Here is a 26,975-nt window from a genome sequence, read left to right on the forward strand (position 1 = left end):
GCGGGTAAGACTGTTTTATGCTGCTTGCATTTGTACATATTTTAATAATCTTTCTGTAAGGCACATACATACACAAAATGGGGTGTTTGGCTTTGATTTCCTGAATATGTAATCAGTATGCAGTTGATTTGTCAGTATCACTTTATTAGGGTACAATAGTCACATGGGGGTCCACCTGAATGACCCTTATTTGTCTGTCTCATTTAAGGCACAATAAAAAGTACCTACAAGCACAAGTTATATATGGAGCCCTGTATTAATGTCAGCTCAAGGTAGCAGTAAGTATATGAAGTATGTCCTTTAACATGCCTAACAATGTTGACTTATAATTGACTCATGCACATTTTATGCCACTCAGTTTGTCATGTAACTTGCTGTTTCGCATTGATTGGCATGTACAGTATAGTGGTCTGAAGCCCTGGCCCATCTATCAAAGTTATCTCACGGTTTCTCATGAGAAAACTCATGGACCAGATTCAATTCAAGGAGGAAAAACTTTTCTCCAAATTCAGTTCCACTTTTTTCTCATATACTTCAATAGAGTTTTCACGTGATAAACCGTGAGATAGGTTTTCTCATTCATGACTTTCCACGTGATCTTTTTCTCACTGAATTGAATCTGGCCCATAATGGGGGCATCTATGTATGCGTTTTGCTTATTAAATGTAAACCTTAAGAAAAACCTAATTTAATTCTACCAATATTTGTACCTTTGAAATTGATTTAAAGCTGAATAAATTGTAAACTGACGCTGCTTTAATTGAACCTATCTGAAAAAGGCATCCAATTCCATGTTATCTAAATGGATTCCCTTGAATCCCTTGAATCCAAGACCAACCTGCAACTATGGTATGTGTTGCAATAATTATACACTTTACAAAACCATGTTATAAAACATATTATATTTTCTATGCATAGTCACCTCCACTTCAATTATGCTGAATTTGCCAATGCATTATGTGATGTGCTTTTCTGTAAATTAGCAAAAAATAAAGGAGCAAATGAGCTGTATCGTGTATCTGACTTTTACGATGTGGTCAAAGTTAAAAAAAAAAAAAACATCCACAGAAAATGTGCAGCTTTTCTGTGAGTTTATTTGGTGACTACACTTCTTGCCCTTAAGTAAACAGCCTTTAAGAGTGGGAACTGATTAACAGAAAGGTGCGAGGTCAGGTCCTGTTAAAAATATTCCTAAAGAAAAAAAATGTTATTCAAATACAGGATGATTTGCTTAGCAGTAGCCTGAGGTTCATCTTCATATCTTGCTGTCAGACTTTATCCCAAAATGTTCCTAATTCAGTAGTGGGATATTTATTAACCATCTGTATTTAGCAAAGCATAAATGCTGAATAGAGAGTGGTAGATTTCTCTTGATAGTGGTAGTTAATACCTTTGCTAACAGATGCATCCTTAGCTTGTTGTTATAGAATTCATCCTAATGAGCTTTTCCAGCAGTGTAACAATAAGGCACAGAGCAGACACACCTGCACAGAGGCCAACTGAACAACTGAACCTTACTGTCTCCCCAAGTCTACCAGTACCATACTCAAGGTATTATACTGTATGTCATTCAGTGTTATATAATCATTTGATCACTTTTTGCATGTGCTGAATATATTATATATATATATATATATATATTTATAATATATTACACACACATGCTTCAATTGCCATCATGCCATAGCAGCATTAAAGCCAATAAGTGCAATAGCAGCTTTGCATGATCTCATTTAAAAATAACATTTCATTTACAGGTCTGTATTATCTTTCACCTGTCACATAACACAGTAGCTAAGCAGAGTGGACGGAGCATACAGAGCACAGATGAATCCAACAGAGAAGGGATTGTGTGATCTTCTGAGTAACACTTGTAAAGTGAAATCACAATACCGTAACTCAGATTGTTAGCGAGATCAGTGGAACAGGCAAAGAATGATGTGAGTGGCTACAGACACATGAAGCCATTAGCTGAAAGTCTGACAAAGGGCTGTTATCATGAAAGATGAAGATCAGAAGAAAGTAAAAGTACATTAGAGAGAGATTTGATCATCAGCAACCCAGTTTCCATGCCACACCATGAATTATCCTTTTCAGAAAAAAAGAGAATCTGATTTATCAAATGAAACCCAGTGTATAGAAGAGTGTATTTTAATGCTCAGAGCAACACTCAGCTGTGTATCTAAACTAGTAATGTGGAATCTGGGCCCCTCCTGTTATTTATCTACCGCACATTGGGCTGGGAATCTGGAGGCTGTATAGATGTTGAAATACAACTCTACGCATACCTCCAGGAAAATCTGTGAATTTTAGTATAACAACATTTCCATGCCTTCTCTAGATGCCATGTCATCTTGACTGGTGAATGATGCCGGAAGTGGGATCTTATACAGGAAAGTGGAAACCCACAAGGTAGACATTGCTGACCTCAATGATAAGAGAGTCAGGAGTAGAAATGAAGTACAGTAGATGAATGATACCAACCTTATTCCACTATGTAAAAACAGCAAAATACACTGAAGATCTGATAAAATCAGATAAAATCTCAGTGATGACATGGGATTAGCCTTGATAACAAGCCCATAAGAAATCTATCTGGTTGTGTAATTTAAACTCAGACAACAGCGAAAGGCAAGAATGTAATTAATGAAACAGGAGTGGCATAGCAGTGTGACTTTAAAACCACATTTGCTACTAAAGTTTCACCACTTCCAAATATTCAGCTCACCCCAACATAAACAAATAACAAGTGGGGAAGGGGACTGAACTCAATGATTTATTAAAGACCAGTGACGCTAACTATCCATGCTGTAAATTACACACTAGAAAAAGGTGACTTACTAATAGTAGGCACTGATGTGTCAAAATCCAGAACAACTATTGCAAAGAATCATTTTCAAAACAAAACAAAAAGTTCTTACCTATTGTAAAGCTAAAGCCATCAATACTGAAAGTGGCACTCCTGCATTTTTTAAATCCCTCTTTCCTACTGCTGGGCTCAGTCATGTTTTTGTGTTTTGACAATAATTACTCCTTCTCCAATTGCTGTTCTTTTTCTTCTTCTAGCAGATGAGAGAGACTGAAAGCAAGCTAGTGACAGTCCTTATGTGCCTGCCTCTGGCAGCACTTACACCCGACTTCACACATCTCCTTATGCACGGAAAGCTAAGGCTGGGAGAAATGCACCCAACACTATCTCCTCCCACAGAGACTGTCACTGGCATGATACTGCTGCTGACATGTTACGCTGAATTAAATAACCAGGGGCCTTCCTAATGTCAATTACACCAGTGATGTTAATGTGATTTCCTCAATGCCTTGTATTATTCCTCTGCATTTTTCCAGCGTGAGAGCTATTTTGTGGTTTGTAAAGTTAGCCAAGCTTTAGGATGCATCTAATAGTACATTTGTCGGCTGGTAAACCTCTATATCTAACTATAATATAACACATATACTATAACATCTATAAGATTATAGTATCCAGAAGAAAAAAAAGTAACTGAAAATGTAAAAAGATTAAGAGAAATATTTAAAGGGACATTATATGATTCATATTCTCATGTTTATAAAACTGTGGTGTCTCAGGGGAGTTTTGTTGCAAAAGTCAGTGCTCTGCAAATAAGCAAGCATTTTACAATTTTATGTTAATAGGGCTACCAATGGTCATTGATTCACTAAAATCTGTGAAGGACCGTTTATTTTACCTTCCAAGAGTAAGTACATCACTCCCAATGTTTAGTAAAAAGGTAAAATTATGTTTATATTGTATATTGTATTAATTTTTTTATCAAACAAAGCTCAACCAAACTCCCATCTACGATTTTACCTTATTTATCAATAAAATAACTCAAAAAAACGCGATCAGGAAAAAACTCAATAAAATCGAGTGAAAACAAAAACCGTTTGATTTTTTGGAGTTTACTCCCGAATTGCTAGATTTTTTCGAGTTAATACCCATTATCGGGCTAAACCCAGCGCAGACCACAATATCTTCACATTGGAATAGGGACATCTGCCATTGACTTATGCATGACCTCGATCTGAGATGCTGGGTTTTTGGATGTGTTATTTATGAAATACTGTATAACAGATCAAGAGTCAGTGCCGGAGAAGGTGTTTTCAGGAGTTTTAACAACTGGTAGAGGGATTTCCTGAAGATGACAAAGCACAGAATTTTCAGGCTCTGCTGGGATTTGAGCCAGAGACCTTTGGATTTCTGCCTCAATGCTTTAACCACTGGGCCAGGTGAGCAGCCTGCAGGATTGCTCACATAGTTCAGGGTTGCAGTGTGTAATGGAAATAAATCTCCATGTTTTTTTAACCAGAATTACCCAAAATACAAATAATTACTGTGCAATTGTGGTCTTGTTCCAAGTTGTGTCCATGGCAATTGCAGCCAATGTGTCAAAAAGGACAAAACTGATATTGAGTTTTAATGCAAAACATGTGCAAGTTGTGTCTAGTATTTTCATAGTGGGAGAGGCATCACTTCTAGGGGTATATTTATCAAAGAGTGAAGTTAAAGGGATACTGTCATTGGAAAAAAAAATTTTTCAAAGTGAATCAATTAATAGTGCTGCTCCAGCAGAATTCTGCACTGAAATCCATTTCTCAAAAGAGCAAACAGATTTTTTTATATTCAATTTTGAAATCTGACATGGGGCTAGACATTTTGTCAATTTCCCAGCTGCCCCTGGTCATGTGACTTGTGCTCTGATAAACTTCAATCACTCTTTACTGCTGTACTGCAAGTAGGAGTGATATCACCCCCCTCCCTTTTTTCCCCCAGCAGCCAAACAAAAGAACAATGGGAAGGTAACCAGATAGCAGCTCCCTAACACAAGATAACAGCTGCCTGGTAGATCTAAGAACAACACTCGATAGTAAAAACCCATGTCCCACTGAGACACATTCAGTTACATTGAGAAGGAAAAACAGCAGCCTGCCAGAAAGCATTTCTCTCCTAAAGTGCAGGCACAAGTCACATGACCAGGGGCAGCTGGGAAATTGACAAAATGTCTAGCCCCATGTCAGATTTCAAAATTGTATATAAAAAAATCTGTTTGCTCTTTTGAGAAATGGATTTCAGTGCAGAATTCTGCTGGAGCAGCACTATTAACGTATTCATTTTGAAAAAAAATTTTTTTCCCATGACAGTATCCCTTTAAAGATCGCCACAGTCTGCTAGAGTGAAATTCTGCCACTCTCCATTCATTTCTATGGGATTTTGAAAGGAGTATTTATCAAAGGATGAACTTTCACTTTCACTTTCACCCATTGATAAATACTCTTTTAAAAATCCCATAGAAGTGAATAGAGAGTGGCGGAATTTCACTCTAGTGGACTGTGGCGATTTCTAACTTCACTCTTCGATAAATATACCCCCTAGAGTGTACATTTAAAACAGTGTTTGCACGACAAAATTGGCATTATAGATAGGTTAGTGCTATTAGAGGGCAGAGCCGGACTTCGAGAAGTGGCGCCCCAATGCCGCATGGTCCCAATGCTCGCACGAATAAAGGTAAGGGGACAGGGGCGACGAACGTCAGCGGACCTAGGGGCGCCCACTATGTAAATCCGGCCCTTTTCCTTGTACTTCTTTCTAATCATCAGTGCTTTTGCCTTCGTGGTGATCTTTTGTGGGAGACAAATTGCTATGCGTGTCTTTGCCCTAAAAGGAGTATAATGTAATAGTCACTTAGTTCCCCATGCTTTTGCCCCAATAAGATGTTGGCTTTATTTGTTTGAGATTTAATATATAGGTAAAAGTTAAATATTGACTGGTTTTTGTAGGGGGTCATTGACATAGAGATCAAATGGAAGTGCAGAAATATAAACTTGCACAAAATCATGCCCCTTAATGCTTATTCATCATCATCATTTATTTATATAGCTTATTCCATGAGAACTTGCTGCACTTTGTACAATGAGGCAACTTCATGGCTCCAATACAGCAAGCACTTGCCCCTGCCCCCTAAATTGTGTGAAATGTACTTCTATGTGCCTCCCTCTGCCCCCTGCCAATCTTCATGAACTGAGCAATGCCAAATGCAGACACTGCTGTATTAACGGGGCAAATACTGCAACAATTCTCCCTACCAGAGAACATCCAAGATTTTTGACAGCATTATCTTAAAATATACCTGTTTGGGATGCATTGGGCTTGGCAAACACTCTGATTCCAGGGGTTTTGTCCCTATTGCTTTGATCATCAACCCCTCATTTAATTGTAAGACCCACTTACATGTGAATCAATTATGCATCACTCATAACAGGGTGCCTGATTTTTTACTGTGGTCACAAATGCAATACACTTAAAATAAAAGTGCAGAGCAAAGTTGGCCTGTACTTTTATCAAGATGTGTGTCATAGTGTAGACATAAAGCACAGGGCTCCCTTTAACAAGGGCAGTTGAGGGAAGGGTCTATGTTTTCACACATATTCTGTTGCAATGGCATTTTGCAATTTAATTACTGGAACAAAAATGTAAACCTAAAAAGTCAGGGTCAAAGTGACAGTTGGAAAAGAATTGTAGATTGAGAGTATTTTTATACTTTGACCTTGATAGTCCATTAGCCCCATTATTATCACATACTGTATCTCAGGTATTACCAAAGTATTCTATTTCAAACAATATTAGCATGGCTACTTACATTAAAAAAACTTCCTGATTTTTCACTATTAAAATACTGCACCAGATTGCTCTCTCTTTGCTTGGACCACCACTAGGCCCAGGCCAAGCTGGCTGGGAGCCCTATGCAACCAGACTGGCTTGTTTGCCCTCTTCCTGGCACGTACGTGAACGTGGTGACAATTAGTGATGGGCGAATTTATTCGCCAGGCGCGAATTCGCGGAGAATTTGCGTGATTCGCCGCTAGCGAATAAATTCGCGAAACGCCCGAGAAAATTCGCGTCAAAAATTCGCCGGGGTTTTTTTTTTAAAAAATGGACGCCGGCGTCAAAAACGAGACGCCGGCGCCGTTTGCGAATTTTTCGCCGTTTTGCGAATTTCGCACGAAGCGAAGCGAAACGCCGCAAATTCGCCCATCACTAGTGACAATGTTTGTGGGGGGGGTGCACAGAGGCACCGGAGACAAGTGTAGGTGAGGGAACAAGGCTCTGGGCTAGGGATAGGTGAAAGAAGAGGTATGTGCTTGGCACCTCCACTTTGTTGCACCTTATGCACGTACACCTTCCAGGCAAAATTGAAAAGTCCAGAGCAATACTGGTTTTAAAATAGGTGATTAAGGAGTGGGCTGACAAAAGTGCATTCGTTTTATAATAGAAAATGCTACTGCTTGATTATATTGTAAGATCCTTTCACAGAAAAAGGTTAAAAAATACATGAAATACTTTTTATAATCCATTGCTTTTTGCAGGACAACTACTTCTCTTGACCTAGATATTTTAGGCCATTTAATAAAGTGCAGTTGCTGTTCCGTCTAACTTTCAGAGTTATCATTTAAGAACATATTAGTAATTTGATCATCAAATGTAAATTTGGTATGGGCACATAAAGCCTCAATTATTATTGATACAGCAGTGTGAGAGACTAGGCACTTCCAGTTCCATATGTGTAAATTATGATGTCCCTGTTCCCAGGATCCACCAGCAAGGCAGGTCAAATTGCTACAATTACAGCTATGCAGTATTTAATCTGAAATGCTTAGGATAAGGTGTTTCTCAGATGATATCTTTCATATTATGTGGCTCACCATACCTGAAGTCTAATAAAATTCATTTAAATATTAAAAATAGAATTGTTTTGACATTGAAATGCAATTATGCTTGCTTAGCTACCATTACGAACAAGCTATACTGTTTTATTATAAGAGAAGAAATAGAAATCATTAAAACATAATAATTGTTTTAATGGGCTCTATGAAAATTAGCACTGTTGTAGTTTGCAACTTTATGGAAAATGGGTTTCAATAACTCATCTCTGAAGTACTTATACTAGAATGTTGAAAGATGTATCATGTTAATAGCAGGATATGCTCTAAAATGTTAAGCTTAATTCTATTAGGTTTCATGTAAATAGAATAAAATGGGTGTATAAGAGTAAAGTAACCATTCTTTAGGTTTTAAGATGGTTTTGCAAACATACACTGAAATTCCTTATCAATCAACCTTATCATTCAGCCCCCCTTAAGCATCCAGTTAAAACAGTGAACAGAAAGAATATACACATTTTGCAATGGTTTTAAATATCATTATGCAATGGCTGTGCTTTTTCTTTTCCAACACATTTGCAGAACCCATATTAGCATCCAGTTTAGTTTCTGTTTCTGCTGTAGTACGTTTATTAGATATATATATATATAGATATATTATTAGATATATTAAAACCAGCATTTTCTTTCTTTGCAATTTGACATTGTTGTATTTACATTTTACAGTCATTCCAGTATAAGTAAAGTCCAAAATGCTTTCATTCAACAACACTTATTTACAGCACAGAGATTCTGGATTACGCTTTTAAACATCAAAAAGCCATTACCAGCTTCTGTAATTGCCTAATAAGGTCATGGACTAGAGAACAAAGCAAGAGCAGGCCAGTAATTGACAAGGCTAGGAAATGATTGCATATGACAAGGCATTCTGATATGGAATAAGAGAATCTCATTTTGTATTAGAGATCATAGGAAAGCATAACGTCCAACCTATTCTGTAAAATACAATTCTATTAATGATGAACTGCCCATTAGGGATTACGGAAACCTTCAGGCAGACTATATACATTTCTAGAAAACAGAGTAGAAATGAAAATAAATTACATTTATACTTGATCTACATTCAAAAAATTATTCTATAGTATGATCATGTCTTCATGCTGCTTCATCCTTATGAAGTTACCCATGGTGTTCAAAATTATCTATTGTTCAATATAAGTGTTTAACCATTTGTTTCTGAACAATAGGTAGTTTCCACAGTGCGCCATAAATGAAAGAACTATAAAACATAATGTTCTGTTTGACCCAATGTTGGAAAACCTGAACAACAAAAAAAAGCGTTTTGGTACTAAATGACATATTTAAAAATACACAAATTAGTTGAGTGAGATAGCACATAGGAGCTCTCATACCACTATACCTGGAAATATGCCCACAGTATACTTTTGTTTCTAAAATATATAAATATATCTTTATATAGTAGTTGATGCTTAAAATAACATTTTACCTGCATCCTGACCTGTGACGCTCACCCTACTTGACCCAAACCCTACTTGAACCCACATGTAGCTTCTCCCACATACAACTGTAGGCAACAGTTACCCAGCCACAATGAGGTTTCCTGATAATGGACCCCATACCTGGGTATAGAAAAAATAATATTGTCACCACTCTGTATAATAAACTTTTAGTTTGATGTAGACAATTGTGTTCAAAAACAATTTGCACTTGGTCTCCATTTATTTTTGTATTTGCTAACCACATTTTTTTGTGCAGCTGTCAAGCTGGGGATTTTAAGGCTCAATTATTCTAGCAACCAGGCAGCAATTTGGAAGTCAGAATTGAATTTTAAAGGTAGAGTTTGCATACTGTAGATACATTAGGGAGGGGTTAATATTTAATAATAGGGAGCCCCTTACCCTGCCACCTTTTTCACTGTCCATGCACTGGAACACTAAGGTGATTGCCCCCCAGCCTCCCTTGGTTGTGAATATTGCATTCCATTTAGGCACTTATAATTCCATGTGCTTTATTTGTATTCTATTTCATAATTAGTTATTTAGGCATGGTGATTTTTTGATCTCTATATTTATATTTTGTTAATTAATAGGCTATTTCTTTGGTATGGCTATGTTGGTAGAAATCTGATTGGTTGCCATAGGTTACTGCCCGGGTGCAAATATGCCCAGTGTTTGTAAATGACCCCCAGTGTCTTCTTTCACATATACTTTAATGCCACTTAGCTTTGCTTATTTATACATCGACATGAGTCGTACCTTGTTTTCTGCAGTCCATTAATTTTAGTCTGACTTGCACATGTCCATTTGCACTGATCACATAGAGGCAGGTTTCTTAAATTTACTCATCTGTGTTTGGAAGGAACATGACTGCAGAAAAAGCATCTGATTTCCTGAACTCCCCCTACTCACACATGTGTCCAGCAATTTCCTGTTCCTGCCACACATTAATAAGATCCTTGATGCACTGAGAGACAGGGGTGCGGGGCTGTGGCTTTGGTTTAAAAATGTAATGATTGTTTTTTCCAAACAGTATTATACTAAAATTGATAATACTATATATTGTTATTGACCTCAACAGAGACTATTTATTTTTATATGGTTACTTTGGCCTTAAACCTTGAGATTAAGCAAATGTGCCTGTGGTCCAGGCATACATTTGTAGCCCACATGATGATGAAGTGGTGGGCCATATAATAAATAATTTTTTACAATGTCACTGTACTGTCACCTATATGACATTCACTTTAATAAGTAACCAGAGAGACAATAGGTTGCTAGGAGAAGAGATTTGGCTTCACAAGTAAAAAAACAAGCTCCCCAAGGGTTGATGTCAGAGGTCAGAGTGGTCAGTTGCACTTTGTTATACCACAAGGGCCCATGGGCACTTGTGCTGTACACTGCAGGGATAGCATGGCAACCATACAATACTGACGAAAGACAGTAGCTAGAGCTGACATTTATAACATGTAATAACATATCAGAGTAACTGAGTAAATGAGATTCAGAATATAACTAATGGGCTCAGGATAAAGACTGTGGAATCCAGGGCCAGCAATGTAAATATCAATAATAGGGATAAATACAGAATATACACCACCAGCAGTCAAGCATTTTAAAGTAAAGGAAGAAGTATAATTACAGCTTTGGTTTGATGACAAAATGCAGATGTGCCTCAAAAGATATTTCCCTTAAACGATGGGCCAATAATTCCAATAATAACTGGTTACATCCTGTGTCTCAGCAGGGGACTAACACAGTTTAAGGCTTAATATCAAGGAAACAGCAACCATCTACTTGAAAAATAAATAACATTTTAAAACAAATCATGATATAGATGTGTATCTCAACCTTCAATATTACAAGGATTCTCTCAGGTTCATTATTGTTTCCATATTCCAAATGCAGCAGTAACATGTAATGTGCCGCTAAGCATTGCCCTTTTCAAGAGGTTTTCAGTGTGCTTTGTTCTGCCAGAAAAGGACTCCAATTAGATAAATTAGTATATTGCAAGTCATTAATTAAAAAACACAAGCATAATTTGAGTATAATTTCAGTATATAAAGATTGCCTTGCTTAGTTTACTCCAAGATGTTTTTTTCCACTTGTGAAATCCTCACACAGTATCCAAGGGACCCAACGATATTGTACACAGATACACTAATTGGTGACAGGGGAATACTACAAACACAGAAAACTGAACAAAACAGTCATATTGTACACTGTTCTTTGTGCAAGCAATTAACCTTCATCATTCATGAAGTATTATGACCCATCTGTCATCACTATTTGATATTAACAAAGCGACATTAATCATTGCTTTTTTCTGAGATGTGGAATATAAATTGTATGTATATTAAACTTCACTACACTCATTAGCTCAAGCTCAAGTTTTAAAGAATTGTGATTGTACAAGGGATTGTTACACTGGGGGCAGGGAGTGTATCTACACCTGGTCTCAGCCACCCATGGGGCCCACAGTGGTGATTTTAGGACACACTATTCAAGTACAGGATAGTAAGCATATGTGCAGGTTCCCTGGGGATTGGGCGTGGGCAAAATTTTCACCCAGGCAAATAATTTTCACCAGGTCTCTAGTTACACAGCTGGACAGTTGGAATGTAACATGGAATGTTGTGGGTCTCCAGTACGGTAGCATTTGTGCAAATTTTGCTCTCTCCGACACCATATATTATCCATGCATAAAAGTGTGTATAAGTATGGTTAGATAGAATCCGATATTTTAAGAGCAGAGCACAGGTATGAATTTTACCAACCTAATATTTACCAACCTAACATTTTTACCAACCTAATAAAAGTGGTGAGATTTTCGTGATCGGGCACTTTACCTGGTCGCAACTATTTCAGTGTCTTGCTACAGACTTCATACAACAATAACATATAAGTTTGGTTTTCTATAATTCCATTTATTCAGCAAAAACACATAAAAAGGGAACAACAACAATTTAAAAACAATTATACAATGAACAACAGATATAATTGATCAAGAAGAATTAATTCAGCATATAAATAATACAAATAGTTTGCTTCAGTTTATAAAGTAGATAGCAACACAAATACAATGGAATCCATAGATTTAAGACGGGATGGCAAACCAGCTATGTTAGTTGAAAAGCATGTACAGAAGTAAATTAAATAAAAGCAGTTGAAGATGCAAGAGTTCAGGAACACTGAGTAAATAGCACTGGTAAGAGAACTGGAACTGAGCAACACATCTGAAACTTCTTGCCAGTCCATTAATCAGCAGCCAATAAAGCAATCACTTCTCCCACAAGTCTAAGGCAAAAAACCTGGCAATGGGTATAGCTATGCAATAAAATAGGTATGCATAGTATACCTAATTGCCTGAGGCAGCCCTATAGCAATTTAATGAATCCAGTAAGCATTCAATTGTAATTATATTTATACAATTCATAGAAAAAGCTATGTGAGCCAAACCAACAGTAGAGTGGAGAAGTTTACTGATCAACAAAGGAAGTCAGACATGCTCCTTTCTAGCACAATACCATGGATTCTCTTTGCAACAATTGCAAAAACTGCACTCCCAGGATTTTCTTACTCCACCTAGTGGCAGAATTCAGAACCCATTCAAAATTGTATATATTTACATTAAGGGCTTGATTTAAAATATGCAACTGAGTACAAATAAATATAAATACTATTAATTAAAACAATTTAGCGAAGAAAAATAAAGGTGGACTGAACTAAAGAGAAATGGTTCATGTGACCCACCCATGCCTTCAGTCATGATTCTCTGTCTTCTTAACAGAACCCTAAACTGATCTGGCTGTAATTTTACATCTTCCTTAATGTCCACACGGGTTATAAAGCCTGAACAGGAGTTTAAAATGAATCAATAACTTTAACCTCATATTACCTTGTATAGCAAGCAATAGTAGTACAGTGACTATGTATATGTCATCGAAACAGCATATTGATCCCTGTTGTGCTAAAAAAAATATTAAACATTCAAGTAATTATAATGCTGTCAGCTGTATTCCTATGTAGCGCTGAGCTGTAAGGGAACTAACGTCAGCAAGCTGCAAGGGATTTCTGAGACACAGAGACCAAAACAATTCTACTCTCCAAAGAACCAGAATTCCCTAGTTACAAAACATTGATATCCATGTTGCTTAATGACTCCTAAATGCAGTATTCGTACTCAATATTCATTCATTGTGCACGTTAAAGGTGATAACGAATATGTTGTGCAAAGACGTAATTACAGTGACATTAATATAAGATGAAGCATTATAACAGGAGGTCAGCAATATTTGTTTTCAGTTTTGATTATCTATTGTCAGCTGGAAAAGAGAGCAGTTAAAGCAATGGTAAAACACAGTATGCTCTCTTGCTTTGTGTGTGCGTGTATATATATATATATATACAGTATATATATATATATATATATATATATATATATCCAACTGCTAAAATTCGGACATTTTTAATGCTGTTGGTGTGCTGCTCGATCTGTGGTACTTGCGAAAACACCAACCATGATCACCATGACAATAAGGCTCAAGTACTAACATAAGTGCTAAATGCGGTTGCCAATCACAACCAATACAACAATTAGCTTTAAACTGTGAACTACTATTTAGAAAATTAAGCAAGGCCCGCCAATTTATGACGATTTATATTTGTAAATCAGCCTCAGTATTTTTATATAATGGATCTTAATCTAATAAATTCTAAAACCGATCTTCTCAAATATATTTTTTAAATAACTATTATTGCAGAGTAATTGAAAACTATGCTGTACAAGTTTTTTAAAAAAAATGTTTTCCCATGTCCCCAGAGGACATTTTGTATTTGTCTATATAAATTTATCTGGTCACAGCCTCATTGCACCCCTGCTCAATGTTTGAGCACAACTTTCCCTTGTTTGTTGTAGTATAGAAACTTGTGTATTACAATAAATAAAGTATCCACTGTTGAAAAATATGAGGATGTTAGAAGTCACCTAGGAGTTCCATGACCTGTATAAAAACACTCAGCCTTGTGTTTTTATATGGTCATGGAACTCCTCTGTAACTTATAATACTTTATTTACTATATATATATATATATATATATATATATATATATATATATATATATATATATATATATATATATATATATATATATATATATATATATATATATATATATATATATGCTCTCTCTCTAAGGACTTGGTTTAGTTACAGTTGAATTATCACAAAAAGGAAAATTAACTATGCACTTCATCTCATGGAAATAAGAGACTTTGTAATTATAATCAATTACAAATGATGTACGCTTTCTAAAATCAGAAGTCAGAGTCAGTGTGTTTTATGGACTGCTCTAATAAATTATTGGTGTGCCCAGACTACATAATGCAGCTTGCTGTCTTGGTCACTGGTCAGTCAAAATCTAACCTTGACTTCTGTGTGAAGAATGAATGAAGAGAAGATCAGATTGCTGAGATGCATAATACTATAGATCATCTTGATAAAGATTCAGTTTTAATTTTCAGAATGGTTCCCCTTTAAAGTGAGAAACTTTGCATATCTGTGCAGAAACTTTAGAAACTGAATGTCGTTTGTGTGATAAGTGTGCAAAGACCCTCCATGCGTGTCCATGTAAAATTGTGTATGTTTCACTTACATGGATGAAGGAAGGCAAGGCTGGGCTATAGAATGGCCGCAATGGGGGCTACCATGTGGCCAGAGACTGCAGAGAGCAATGCCAGTGGCTCAGGAACAAAGAACAGCAGACACAGCTTTGAGTCCTCTGCTCATTGCCTAGGGTCAGGGCACCAAATCAGAAGTGAACTGTTTAAGTCTCTACTGCACCTCTGATGCACCTCTGCACCCAAAAGTGTTACATGTCATGGCATTCTAAAATAGCATTCTAAAATCTGTGACACTGAAAGGGTCAACAAATTAAAACATTAGAAGCCAATTTGCCAACTGATTAAAGGGGATGTATTGCAAAAATAAAAATGTAATATAAGCTTTATCTCACTTAAACAACAAACTTACTAAATATAATACATTAAAAATTCAATACCGTTTATGAAATAATCATGTTAATCTTCAGTATCTTACTTTCAGCAACCTGTCACTCTTCATGCTTTCTTCATGGAGAGGTCTGGGTCAGATTTTGATTGACATGTAAGTCTAATATGTCTTTTGTGGGGGGGGCTCCCTTTCATAGTAGATGATTTAGAGCTAGCTCATCTCAGCACAAAAAACAAAATAGCAGACTCTTTAATATTTCAGAAATAATACAGAATTTTTAATTAGTGATGGGCGAATTTATTCGCCAGGCGTGAATTTGCGGCGTCAAAAAAAAAATTTACGCGAATTTTTCGGCGAAGCGAAACGGCGCAAATTCGCCCATCACTATTTTTAATTCATTATATTTAGAAAGTTTCTTATTTCAGTAAGATGAATCTTAAATTAAATTTTTATTTTCGTGATAGTTCCCGTTTAAATCAGAAATGCTTCTTTTCATAGTCCTACTAATAGGATACTTAATTAAAGAAAAACTTTAATTTCTTAAAATTTCTTAAAATTGATTATTTCTCTTGTCTAAACAGATTTTGTGATTTGACATTTTGAATACAAGGTTTTAAGTGCAAGATCACTGCTACAATTATTCCTCAGTCACTAGATATTTAACCACACTTCATCTTTGTATCTTGGCTTGGCTTACTTCTGAGGGCATTCATAAATGCATAACCAGATGTTTTCTGAATTAACAACAAAAATCATATTCAAAAAGAAATATCCACTTTAGGTAAGTATTAGCAGATGGCACTGCATCCTGCAACATTGTTATTTGGAAACTGATTTGTTTAAAGGATTTACTTGAAGGTTCTTTACAAGTACGTGTTGTCCTATATTGGACAGAAAATTGGCAGTTTTTGTATTTTGGTGAGTTGGGAGGAAAGGGGAAGGGAGAGCTTTTACAACCAAGAAAAAGCGTTGTTGCTACACTTGTCCACCGGATGACAGTACAATAACCAATATTAGTAAATGTCAGAAAATGAAATGACAAAATGAGAACATATACAGTATTGCTGTCAAACAGATAATTCTCAGGCATGTGTGAAATCACAGTCATATAAGTGAGAATATAGTACAGAAAAGCTAAGTGGAGGGGAGGGAAGATATAAGTAAAAAATATCAATGCCAGTAGCTCTGTCCAATGTCACACTTATACTGTGCATCTGAATGTGAGAAGATTGTGTTCATTAGATTCTGACAGCTGCACTAAAAAAATGTAATGATTAAAGAAAGTATAACACTTACCAAACTGTGCAGGGGGACCAGAGGCAATTGCGCAGAGCCATCAGCATGAAGAACAAATAGTACAAAAATATTTGCATTAGGCAGATTACTTATTAGTGAAGGATACTCTTTTCAGAGTTTTGGAAAATATAACTTGAGACAAGAGTCATGAGTGCCCCAGAGGAGGACTAAAAGAAAGCCATGCTCCAAAAATTACATTTAGATTTTCTGATGCTACACTGTCGTTGAGATTCAGAACAATTTTCAGTAGAGAGTCAATAGTGAAAATAAAGATGACAAGAGATGTAAGAAACAAAGCAGCATGGAAAACTATATTAAGGTAAATATGATTCTTTAAAATTTCAGTAAAATCATTTCCCCCAGGGAGTGCTGGGCCAACTTATGTATGAGCCCTAGGCAGGATGCTGTTACCCATGGTAGACTGGCATGTGAAACAGAGATCAGTGGGGAATATTCCCATATTGTGCAAATGTAACAGTGTGTAATACATTTTTTGAATTATCTCGTATTGTATAAGGATATCCTCACCACTAATAACTGACGACATGAAAATGTCTGTGATATTGTCCCTGTCATCAGTGTCCAATATGGGTATGCGCTGAACCCATTTACTGTAACATTTTCCATATGGATTTCATCTCTGTGCATTAAAGGGGAACTAAAGTCTAAAATATAATAATGCTAGAAATGCTGTATTTTGTATACTAAACATAAACTTGAAGTTACTGCATCAGAAGCCCAATAAAAGAAATGATTTATGCTTTCAAGGTTGACTGCCGGGGGCTGTCATTTTTTAACTTTGTTAAACATTTTTGCAAAACCAAGACTACGCACATGCTCAGTGTGGTCTTGGCTTCTGTTGGAAAAGTTTAAACTTAGGGATCGTCATAAATTGTCCAACAGCACAAGTAATCAGAATATGCAGATTGCACTCTGTCTACAGATACAAATCTCTACATAGTCGTCGGCTGCTCTACAGGGAAACAAACAAAGCTGCTCGAGGTCAGGGAAGTAAGTTGGGGGAAGCTCCAATCTGCTGTTTGAAAGTATGATTGTTTCCCTGCAAAGCAGTTAGGGACCGTTGGAAGTTTCCGATCCTCATCAGTCAGAGCAAGTAAAACAGTGGGGAATTTCACTGAATACAGTCAGGTTGCTTATAAAAGTATATTGGAGATAGATTTCTTTTTCATTAAAGAAAGTGAAAATGTTATTTTCTTTGCCTTTACATCCTCTTTAAGCAGGTAATAAACATGCTTTTTGTAATCTGGTACACGAAGGACCATCTCCAAGGCTGGAGTCTCCAATTTGGGCAAGGATTGAAGCTGAGTGTGAAAGGCATGGCGTATTTAGAGGTACCATTAAAGAATGATGCAGGCTAATTACAATTCTTGGAAAAGGTCTATGAACGATTTAATGGGGCAGTTCATCTTAAAGTTAACTAAAGAACTCGTTTTTTAATAATTTGCCTTTTTCTTCTGACTCTACAGCTTTCAACTGGCAGGCCATTTAAAACTGGATAATAGTGTAAAATGATTAAGGGGTTATTTAGAAACATGGTCAAAAATTGACCAAGCAGTTGGGCATATGGGTCATGCCTGCAACAGATCACCAGGAGGTAGAGGACCCCAGAGGAAGCCATATATCCATATGAGCCAACATGGAACTTACAGTACAGCCTGACAGATGACTATACAGTGTACTTACCCTGAAGCTAAAATTTTATTGTGGGCCCCCGTTCCTTTACATTATCTTATTGTTCCCCAACATTGTTCCCCAGATGTACATATCCAATCTGAAATGCTGCTCTGTGCTTTGCTCTGATCAATTCACATTTCAGCCTCCTGGAGTAAATGTCCAGTCACACAGGTAGGCAAGGATATAAATAGGGTAGGCAGGAGGTCAAGCTTGTGAAAATTGCCTTTTTGTGCAATTTAGGTATAAACTTAGGTTTATATTTATAAAATACACACAGTATAAAATAGCATACAAATAGACATAGCTAGTAAAGCTCCATAAGATAGATGCAATTTTACTCGCCACCCTGCTTCCTGTACAAGTTTAGACTTGTGGCACCTTCTTGCCATACAATTCAATGGACTTCACCATTGAAGTGTATGATATTTGTATAAATGATAAAATAACTCATAACAGTCATACACAGTTTTATAAATAGAGCATTTAAGCCTAAAGGGGACGCTCGTTGTTAGTACTAAAGCCTCAGATTTATTAATAGGCATCTACTTTTACACTTTTTGGGTGTTAGATTAAGATACCCTTATAAATAGAAACCATAGAGCAATAACGGTATGGGTAAACAGTTGTCCCTTTCACTGGTAAAAAAAATTAACAAGTAATGAACAACTAAATAGTGTTATGAACAAAATAGTATATTATTTAAAATGTGCTTGGACCTGAGTTTCACATTTTTTGGAAAACAAATCGTTCTTATTTCAAAAATTATAAAATAGGTTTCAATTTTGTATCATATTGGCCTCATCTTAAATTTCAAGTAAATCTTGGCTTGTGCTGGATGAATAAAGAAAATGTCTCAGCTTTTGAAACCATGTAGTTTGTTTTCTTTCTGTTGTTTATGTTTCTTAAAAACAAACAAGAGTATTTTCTGGTATTCTCTGGTACAAACCCGCTTTCTATCATTGGCTTTATAAATCCAACACTGATACACAGACTAATTCTATAACATTTAAGACATGCACCATAGCATTAATGTATTGTATATTTGCACGCAAAATTGTGCCTTTAAACACTTCTTGCAGCTTGGATCAAGAATAAGGGGCAGATTCACTAAGGGTCGAATTTCGAAGTTAAAAATACTTCGAAATTCGACCCTCGAATTGAAATCCTTCGACTTCGAATATCGAAGTCGAAGGATTTAACGCTAATCCTGCGAACGATTAAATCCTTCGAATCGAACGATTCGAACGATTTTAATCCAACGATCGAAGGAAAATCCTTCGATCAAAAAAAGGTTAGCAAGCCTATGGGGACCTTCCCCATAGGCTAACATTGACTTCGGTAGATTTTATCTGCCGAAGTAGGGGGTCGAAGTTTTTTTTAAAGGCAAAGTACTTCGACTATCGAATGGTCGAATAGTCGAACGATTTTTACTTCGAATCGTTCGATTTCGTTCGAATTCGAACAAATTTAACCAATTCGATGGTCGAAGTACCCAAAAAATACTTCGAAATTCGAATTTTTTTCATTCGAATCCTTCACTCGAAGTTAGTGAATCTGCCCCTAAATGTGCTTCAATTACAAACCCAATCATATCCCTGCCGAACCTCCATGCCCTTCTAACACAATATGGCGAACACTCGGGCTATAAGTTGAACATCCAAAAGTCAGAAGCTCTTGCTCTTAACATACCGCTCCAAGAACGGGATACTCTGTGCTACTTTCAAGTATAAATGGAAAGACTGCTCCATACGCTACTTAGGGATCCAGCTAACAAAATCATACTTCCAGTTATACAGGAAAAATTATATCCCCCTCATTAATTCCATTACGTCACTTCTAGAGAAATGGGGTACTTATACCCTCTCCTGGCTAGGCAAGATAACTGCTATTAAAATGTCTATCCTCCCCAAACTGCTCTATTTATTCGAAACATTGCCAGTGATTGTACCAAACGCCACCCTCAAAAGTATTCAGACAATGTTTTTTAAGTTTATTTGGGCAAAATCTAGACATCGGATACCCAAAGCGGTGATGACTCTAAGTCGATCTCAGGGAGGACTAGCAGTACCAAACATACATAGGTACTATGAGGCGGCACACTTACGCCAAGTGCTTGGTTGGACTACATTTGCCCCGCGGTCTAAATGGGCTCTCATTGAATCCCTTACATTACCTAGAACCCTAACCCACATGAACACCCTGCTTTGGCGGCACCAGAAACCGATCAAACTCCCACCTGATACTCCACAGGTGATTAGATTCACTCTTAAAATTTGGGAAAGATGCCAAGGCAGGTATCATCTACGGGGCCCTCACCATCTCATGCAGTCCGTACTGGCAAATCCCCAATTCCCTCCGGGTCTAGCCCGCTCTTTCCAGGAGCATTGGAGCTCCAAAGGTCTTTTTAGGATTTATGATTTTTGTCACCCATTAGAAAACAGGCTATATACTTTCATGGAGCTGCAGGAAAAGCTTCAAATCCCAGGGAACTGGGGCTTTGAATATGCCCAAATTGTACACTATGTTCAGAGTCTCTGTGGGCGCAGACTATTCCCTACTTCGCTTACTCCCTTTGAAAAATTGTGCCTGGGGGGCCTTCCTCAGAAAGCTCTAATTTCGCGTATTTACAGTATTCTGAATACAGCTATAGGGGATCCCCCTCCCAGACATAAATATATGCTACAGTGGGAGAGGGAGCTCTCCATTACGTTGTCCCAGGAACAATGGGAGGACATATGGGAAAACGCCCGCCGAGGTGTCACATGTGTGCGACAAAAAGAGAGTGTCTATAAGGTTATGCTTTCTTGGTATTACACTCCGGAAAAACTCAGTAAAATCTTCCAGGGCACCTCGGCACTGTGTTGGTGAGGATGCGGGCAGGGGGGCTCTCTCTCCCACATAATGTGGTCGTGTCCCAGGTTATCAGAATTCTGGAAAAATATCCGGGGGCTCGTAGCGAAGCTCCTCTTTGTGGAAATACCGATTCAAGCATCTAATGCTCTTTTAGGTCTCCCCCACTTAGACATTTCCACCTCTGAACAGAAACTACTGAATTATATTTATACAGCAGCTAGGCTCTCTATTACCTCTAAGTGGAAATCGATTGAGAGCCCCACCATTACTGAAGTAATTACACGGGTTCGGGAGATGAAACTGATGGAGGAAATGACAGCTAGGCTTCGAGGGAAGATCCCCCAACATGAGAAAACCTGGTCAAAATGGGATTACTATATTTCTCACAGGGTATAACATGGTGTTGCAGGGCTTAACAGGGTAATAATGTGGTTGCTGAACTAAGGTTAGAGTTAGGTATTGTCTTTTATATATGTGGAGATTATGATTGTATCCTAAGGCTAAGGCCACACTAGGCGATAGCGCCGCGATTTGACTCGCGGCGACTTTTCGCCGCGAGTCAAATCGCGGCGCTATCGCCTAGTGTGGCCTTAGCCTTACCATACAGTGTAAATTTGTTCTTGAGGCTGTGTTTCTCACCTTTCTTCTCCCTCTCTGGTTATTCTTAATTCGAGAGACTAGTAAATGTACACTTTGAACACCGTAATGTCATGCGATAACTGTATTACTGTCAATTGTGTAACTATGTAATGCTTGAATTTTTGTATGCTCAAATTCGAATAAAAAAATTCTAAGTTGAAAAAAAAAAAGAATAAATGTGCTGTTCAGCTTTCCTTGATAAACTGTGTGCAGTTCTATGTACAGCATAAAATACAATTTGTATGGACACAAGGCAGGCCTGGAATTATCAGCTACATTGAGTAGGTATTATTTTCAGGACTCCTTTAATCTACACTAAGGGGCACACTTACTTAGCTCGAGTAAAGGATTAGAATGAAAAACACTTTCGAATTTCGAAGTATATTTTTGGCTACTTCGACCATCGAATTGGCTACTTTGACCTTCGACTACGACTTCGACTTCGAATTGAACAATTCGAACTAAAAATCGTTCGACTATTCGACCATTTGATAGTCGAATTACTGTATCTTTAAAAAAAACTTCGACCACCTACTTCGCCACCTAAAACCTACCGAGCACCAATGTTAGCCTATGGGGAAGGTCCCCGTAAGCTTTCTAAGCTTTTTTTGATCTAAGGAAAATCCTTCGATCGATGGATTAAAATCCTTCGAATTGAACGATTTTTCCTTCGATCGTTCGCTCGAAGCATTTGCGGTAAATCGATTTTACTTTGAGGGTTAGTTAACCCTAGATATTCGACCAATAGTAAATGTGCCCCTAAGACACTTGACTTCACAACTTCTGCATGATTTATGGATTGTGCACATGGTGCAGCAAGTGAAATTTTGATGGAATTCTGGGGAAAATGATACATTGTGGGAAAAAAATGTGGCTTAATTTTGCATATGGGTCTGTACATGCATTGGTAAATGAGTTTTGGTAATCCTGTGTAGGAACCCCTCCCAATGTGGGCCTTTTTGCTTTGTATAGTCCAGTTCTAGTTCACAGTGGTAGAGTATTGTGTATGGCTTTATATTTTGTTTTTCCTAAGTATTTGTTATTTTCTTATGTTAAAGGACACTAATTCCTCTGAAATGTTTTCCTCTGCTGTCTTTTAAATTCATCATTTATTTTTGTTTCTCACTGTGTTTACTTGTAAATATCATTAATATTACTTGTAAATGTCAATGCACTCATATACTTAAATAAGTTGTATTTTTGCCATTGTTTGTATTGGTTTAAGTCCTGATACCACACTAGCAATAGTGTATACAAACAGCGTGTTTATATGAACTATAGTAGTGTTTCTGAAGCAAACAGATCAGTTTTACCAGTGCAGGGCAATGTAAAAAAAAAATCATTTTTAAGGATAGAAAGAAAAGTAAATTCCAACAAAGAGAGCAACTTACAGTTTACCTAGACAAATGCTGTTTTGCCATGGTGGTACTAGAAATTTACAATAAACTATAACAATATGCAGTATATGGGGAAAATATTAACATATGGATAATGGCTTGGAGCTCAATGAGTGATTGTATTATGGCAGTAGTACTGATATGATCCAGTTCTAAACTAGAAAGGAGAGCTCTGCAGCGCTAGAATCATTAAATCAATACATTATCATCACAGAGGCATTACAGAGACCATTTCACTTTTCTCAGAACTGAAGGCATATCATCTGCAATTCTGAAAAACACCTGGTAGAAACAGAACACCAAACATAAGTGTATTATTTGTAAACATGAATTTGTTCTGCCTGTTTATGGCTAGTCCTGTGGCACATACTGTACAATGCTAAATAGTAGCAAGCTATAACACAATGCCATTTTAACAGATCTTCAAAAATCTTGGGACAAAAAAACACAGAACATTGATTTTTTTTGCAAAAACACATATATAAATGTTATATACTATAGATCGCACTACAAAAAAAAACCAATAGACTGTGCTCCTGGATTTGTAAGTCACAATCAATCACAATAGTCAGTGGGAGGCAGGGGGGAACAAATAACATTTGACATTTACCAAGTAAAATGCAAGATGTTCCTGTCTACACAATGTTGAGCCACTAAATATGTTTTCGTTTTACTCTTGATAGTAATATATGAGTGTTGTGGCATATACAAGGTTCCAGGAATTCTGCAATACACCATCTGCCACTGTGCCTACAATATAACTAAATGCACAGAGGGAGCCAACAGAATTATGATTTGTGTTTTAACTAAGTAAAATGAATTAATTCCAAGATATTAAAGGTTACTTGTACTGTTAACATTGTTAAAGCATCGCCACCTGCTGGTCATTTCGTGACCAGTCTGACCACCAAGTAGTCAAGGAAGTTGTCAGGAGAAAGAAAGAGGCTGCTCTGATGTTTTTCTGGTTAGGAAAAAAATTAGAAACCTTTCTCAAAACTTTCCTAACCAGAAGAACATCAGAGCAGCCTCTTTCTTTTACCTGACAACTTCCTTGACTACTTGGTGGTCAAACGGTCAGAAAATGACCAGCAGGTGCCGCTGTTGTAACAAAATTCATTGATGTTAACAGTACATGAATCATTTAATATCTTGGAATTAAAAATAAATAAATAATGAATGTACATTGCAAAAGTGTTTAGACTAGAACTCTCATCAATTTTCCATTCACTTATTTTTATCCTTAAAGTAAACATATTCTGTTGTTTTGTTGTTGTTTTGACTCTTTGGGGCTTCTGTATGAAGCCTCGTTTTTCTGGTGGAATTTTAAAGGGGAAAATAGTCCATCTTTGACTTCATGTCAATGTCCCTGAAGTTTCTTGACATCATGATCTGCACTGGATAATCCGATAAAGTTTTCAGGAGACAACTCGAAAAGATTGTTAGATTCGGGGAATAATTCATACGTTTCAAGTTGTCGCACAATTCTGTTGCAACTGTTTCCCACAATGACTTTTTGGAGCTGATTTCTTGATAAATTTGTTAAATTCATGGATGGGAGTTAGGTCGACTTTGTTTTCATAAAAAAAAATGTATGTTAAGTTTTTGCCAACAGTCACAAACCTGCAACTATATTTATTTAAGTGGATTTGTCATGATTTTTATTTTGTTGTTTTTATTTCTAAATTACACTGTTAACACTGCAAATAATTAATTCTACCATATAAAATTTTATTCCAAGTGTGCCCAGTGGGCCCAGGTTTATTTAAGGGGCTTACTAATGGAAGAATAGAGTGTAGTATGTAGAGATAAAAGACTAGGAGAATAAAGAGGTTGAGTGAGGAGAGGAGGAATAATAGTTTGGAAAGTGGGCCCTCAGTCTAAAGTTTTCTGGTGGGCCCCTGGCATCCCAGTCCGACATTGAGTGGGATGATCAGTGGCAAACAAGCCAGTTACTTTGAGTAGTTGGTTGGTTGGTTTGTTGCAAATAATCCAGAAAATTATTACAGAAAATAATATTCCCCTGTCATAGAAGCTGATACTACAGGGATGATTATTAAATTCTGATGCTAATTGTGTTGGTTTGTGATCCGCTGTGTAATGTGAATCTGAATAAATTACTAAAAAGCCTTGTACTGGGACAGTACTGGGAGTCAGTCTCAAAGCTCAGGCAACTGACAGCAGCTCAGAGCATGTGCTTTGAATCAGCAGAAAAGAAGATAGGGAGCTGCTAAAGCATCTTCAGAGGCACAGATCTTCACTACTAAAGGGCTGTGGTTGATTTTATCTGGTACAAAACCCCTAAAAATAATATGCAGCTACCCTACTTCTTTGTTAAGCATTAGTTTTTATTTCTTTCTTCTTCATTCATCTTCACTGTCCTTTTAGTTTATATTTGTGCACAGGTAAAAAGATGGCCCTGGACTTAGGGGCAGATTTACTAAGCTCGAGTGAATTTTCGAAGTTAAAAAAGTTAAAATTTCGAAGTAATTTTTTGGGGACTTCAACCATTGAATAGGCTACTACGACCTTCGACGTGAACGATTCGAAGTAAAAATCGTTCGACTATTCGACCATTCTATAATCGAAGTACTGTCTCTTTAAAAAAAACTTCGACTTCATACTTCGCCAAATTAAAGCTACCGAAGTGCAATGTTAGCCTATAAGGACCTTCCACAGCACTTTTCTACGTTTTTTTTGATCGAATAGTAATCCTTCGATCGATTGCTAAAAATCGTTCGAATCGTTCGATTTGAACTATTTAATCGTTCGATCGTACGATTTCTACTCGATCATTAGAATACGCTAAAAAATCCTTCGACTTTGATATTCGAAGTCGAAGGATTTCAATTCGAGGGTTGAATTTCTACATTTTTTTAACTTCGAAATTTGACCCTTAGTAAATCTGCCCCTTAATGTTCTGGTCATTTGTGGATTTTTAGAATACTTTGATTCCCCAGGTGAAGATTTGTTTTTAAAGTATTTAATATTTAAAAAATTTTAAAATATTAATACTTTTCAACCTTTTAAGCTGGGATCCATGTGCATGAAATCCAACTTCTGTGATAAGCTTACTGTTATTACATCAGAAAATGAATGAAAAAGCAATATGATCTCAAAATAATACAATATATTACATTTCATTAGAAAGTTTTCTTGTACAAATGGGTGCTACACAAATGTAATATCCTGAAATCAGCCTCTTGTTGGGATTAAGAATTTACAGGTTTATTTCAAAGCATCCTTTGTGCATCGACAATACTCTTAACAGTCATTATTTAGCTTTGAATTGATTTTAAGTGGTTATTACAGCATGATTTTTTTTCTCTCTGTCATAAAGGGATATCATCTGAACAGCAGCAGGCAGTAGAGCATTTAATGAGCAAAGTAATTATACAAAGAAAAACATTTTCCTTTTGTGTACAAAGAGGCAATTAGCAACTACCAAATGAAAAAAAAGCCACTTAAAGATTACATTTAAATAAAATATTATGTAAACGCACAGAGCCTGTTTGTTTAGTATGTATAGGAATGAAATATATTCAGTGGTATCAATAAATACGGTGTAAAACGTTGTAAAAACTGCTTCCATTTATCATCAGTTATTTTCCATCCATACTTTTTTACTGAATTAATTAAAAGTTTTTATTTTATTATCTGGTATGAGGAATACTACAGTGAGGGGTCCATATTTTAACTTTAAACTTGGGTGTATTTGATATAAATGAACAAGTGGATGGACTGCATGGTAATATATTTGGGCAGAAAATGGTATATTAATCACTGCAATGACAGGGGGAGCGTGGAGCAGTGACAAGTGGAATCAAGCATTTTTGCATTGAGATTCATCTGTCCCTACTCCTTTGATGGAGAGATGAAGAGAGAGGAAACCTGTA

General features: G+C 36.7%; 1 protein-coding gene across 3 annotated transcripts in view; it reads right to left on the reverse strand.

Moving 5' to 3' along the window:
- Positions 1 to 26,975, reverse strand: part of LOC108719003 (calcium/calmodulin-dependent 3',5'-cyclic nucleotide phosphodiesterase 1C) — a 433,183-nt gene that overhangs the window by 359,719 nt on the left and 46,489 nt on the right. The window contains exon 1 of one of the 3 annotated variants that reach the window (XM_041566131.1): positions 2,922 to 3,166. The exons of 1 other annotated variant lie outside the window; for it this stretch is intronic. In XM_041566131.1, coding sequence (XP_041422065.1) covers positions 2,922 to 3,006 — 85 coding nt within the window. In that variant the 5' untranslated portion in view covers positions 3,007 to 3,166. Of the gene's footprint in view, positions 1 to 2,921; positions 3,167 to 26,975 lie in introns of those variants that run through there. One more of the 3 variants, XM_018267586.2, reaches the window with a different exon arrangement.

This window comes from Xenopus laevis, chromosome 6L (assembly GCF_017654675.1).
Source record: "Xenopus laevis strain J_2021 chromosome 6L, Xenopus_laevis_v10.1, whole genome shotgun sequence".
NCBI classification, from domain to species: Eukaryota; Metazoa; Chordata; class Amphibia; order Anura; family Pipidae; genus Xenopus; species Xenopus laevis.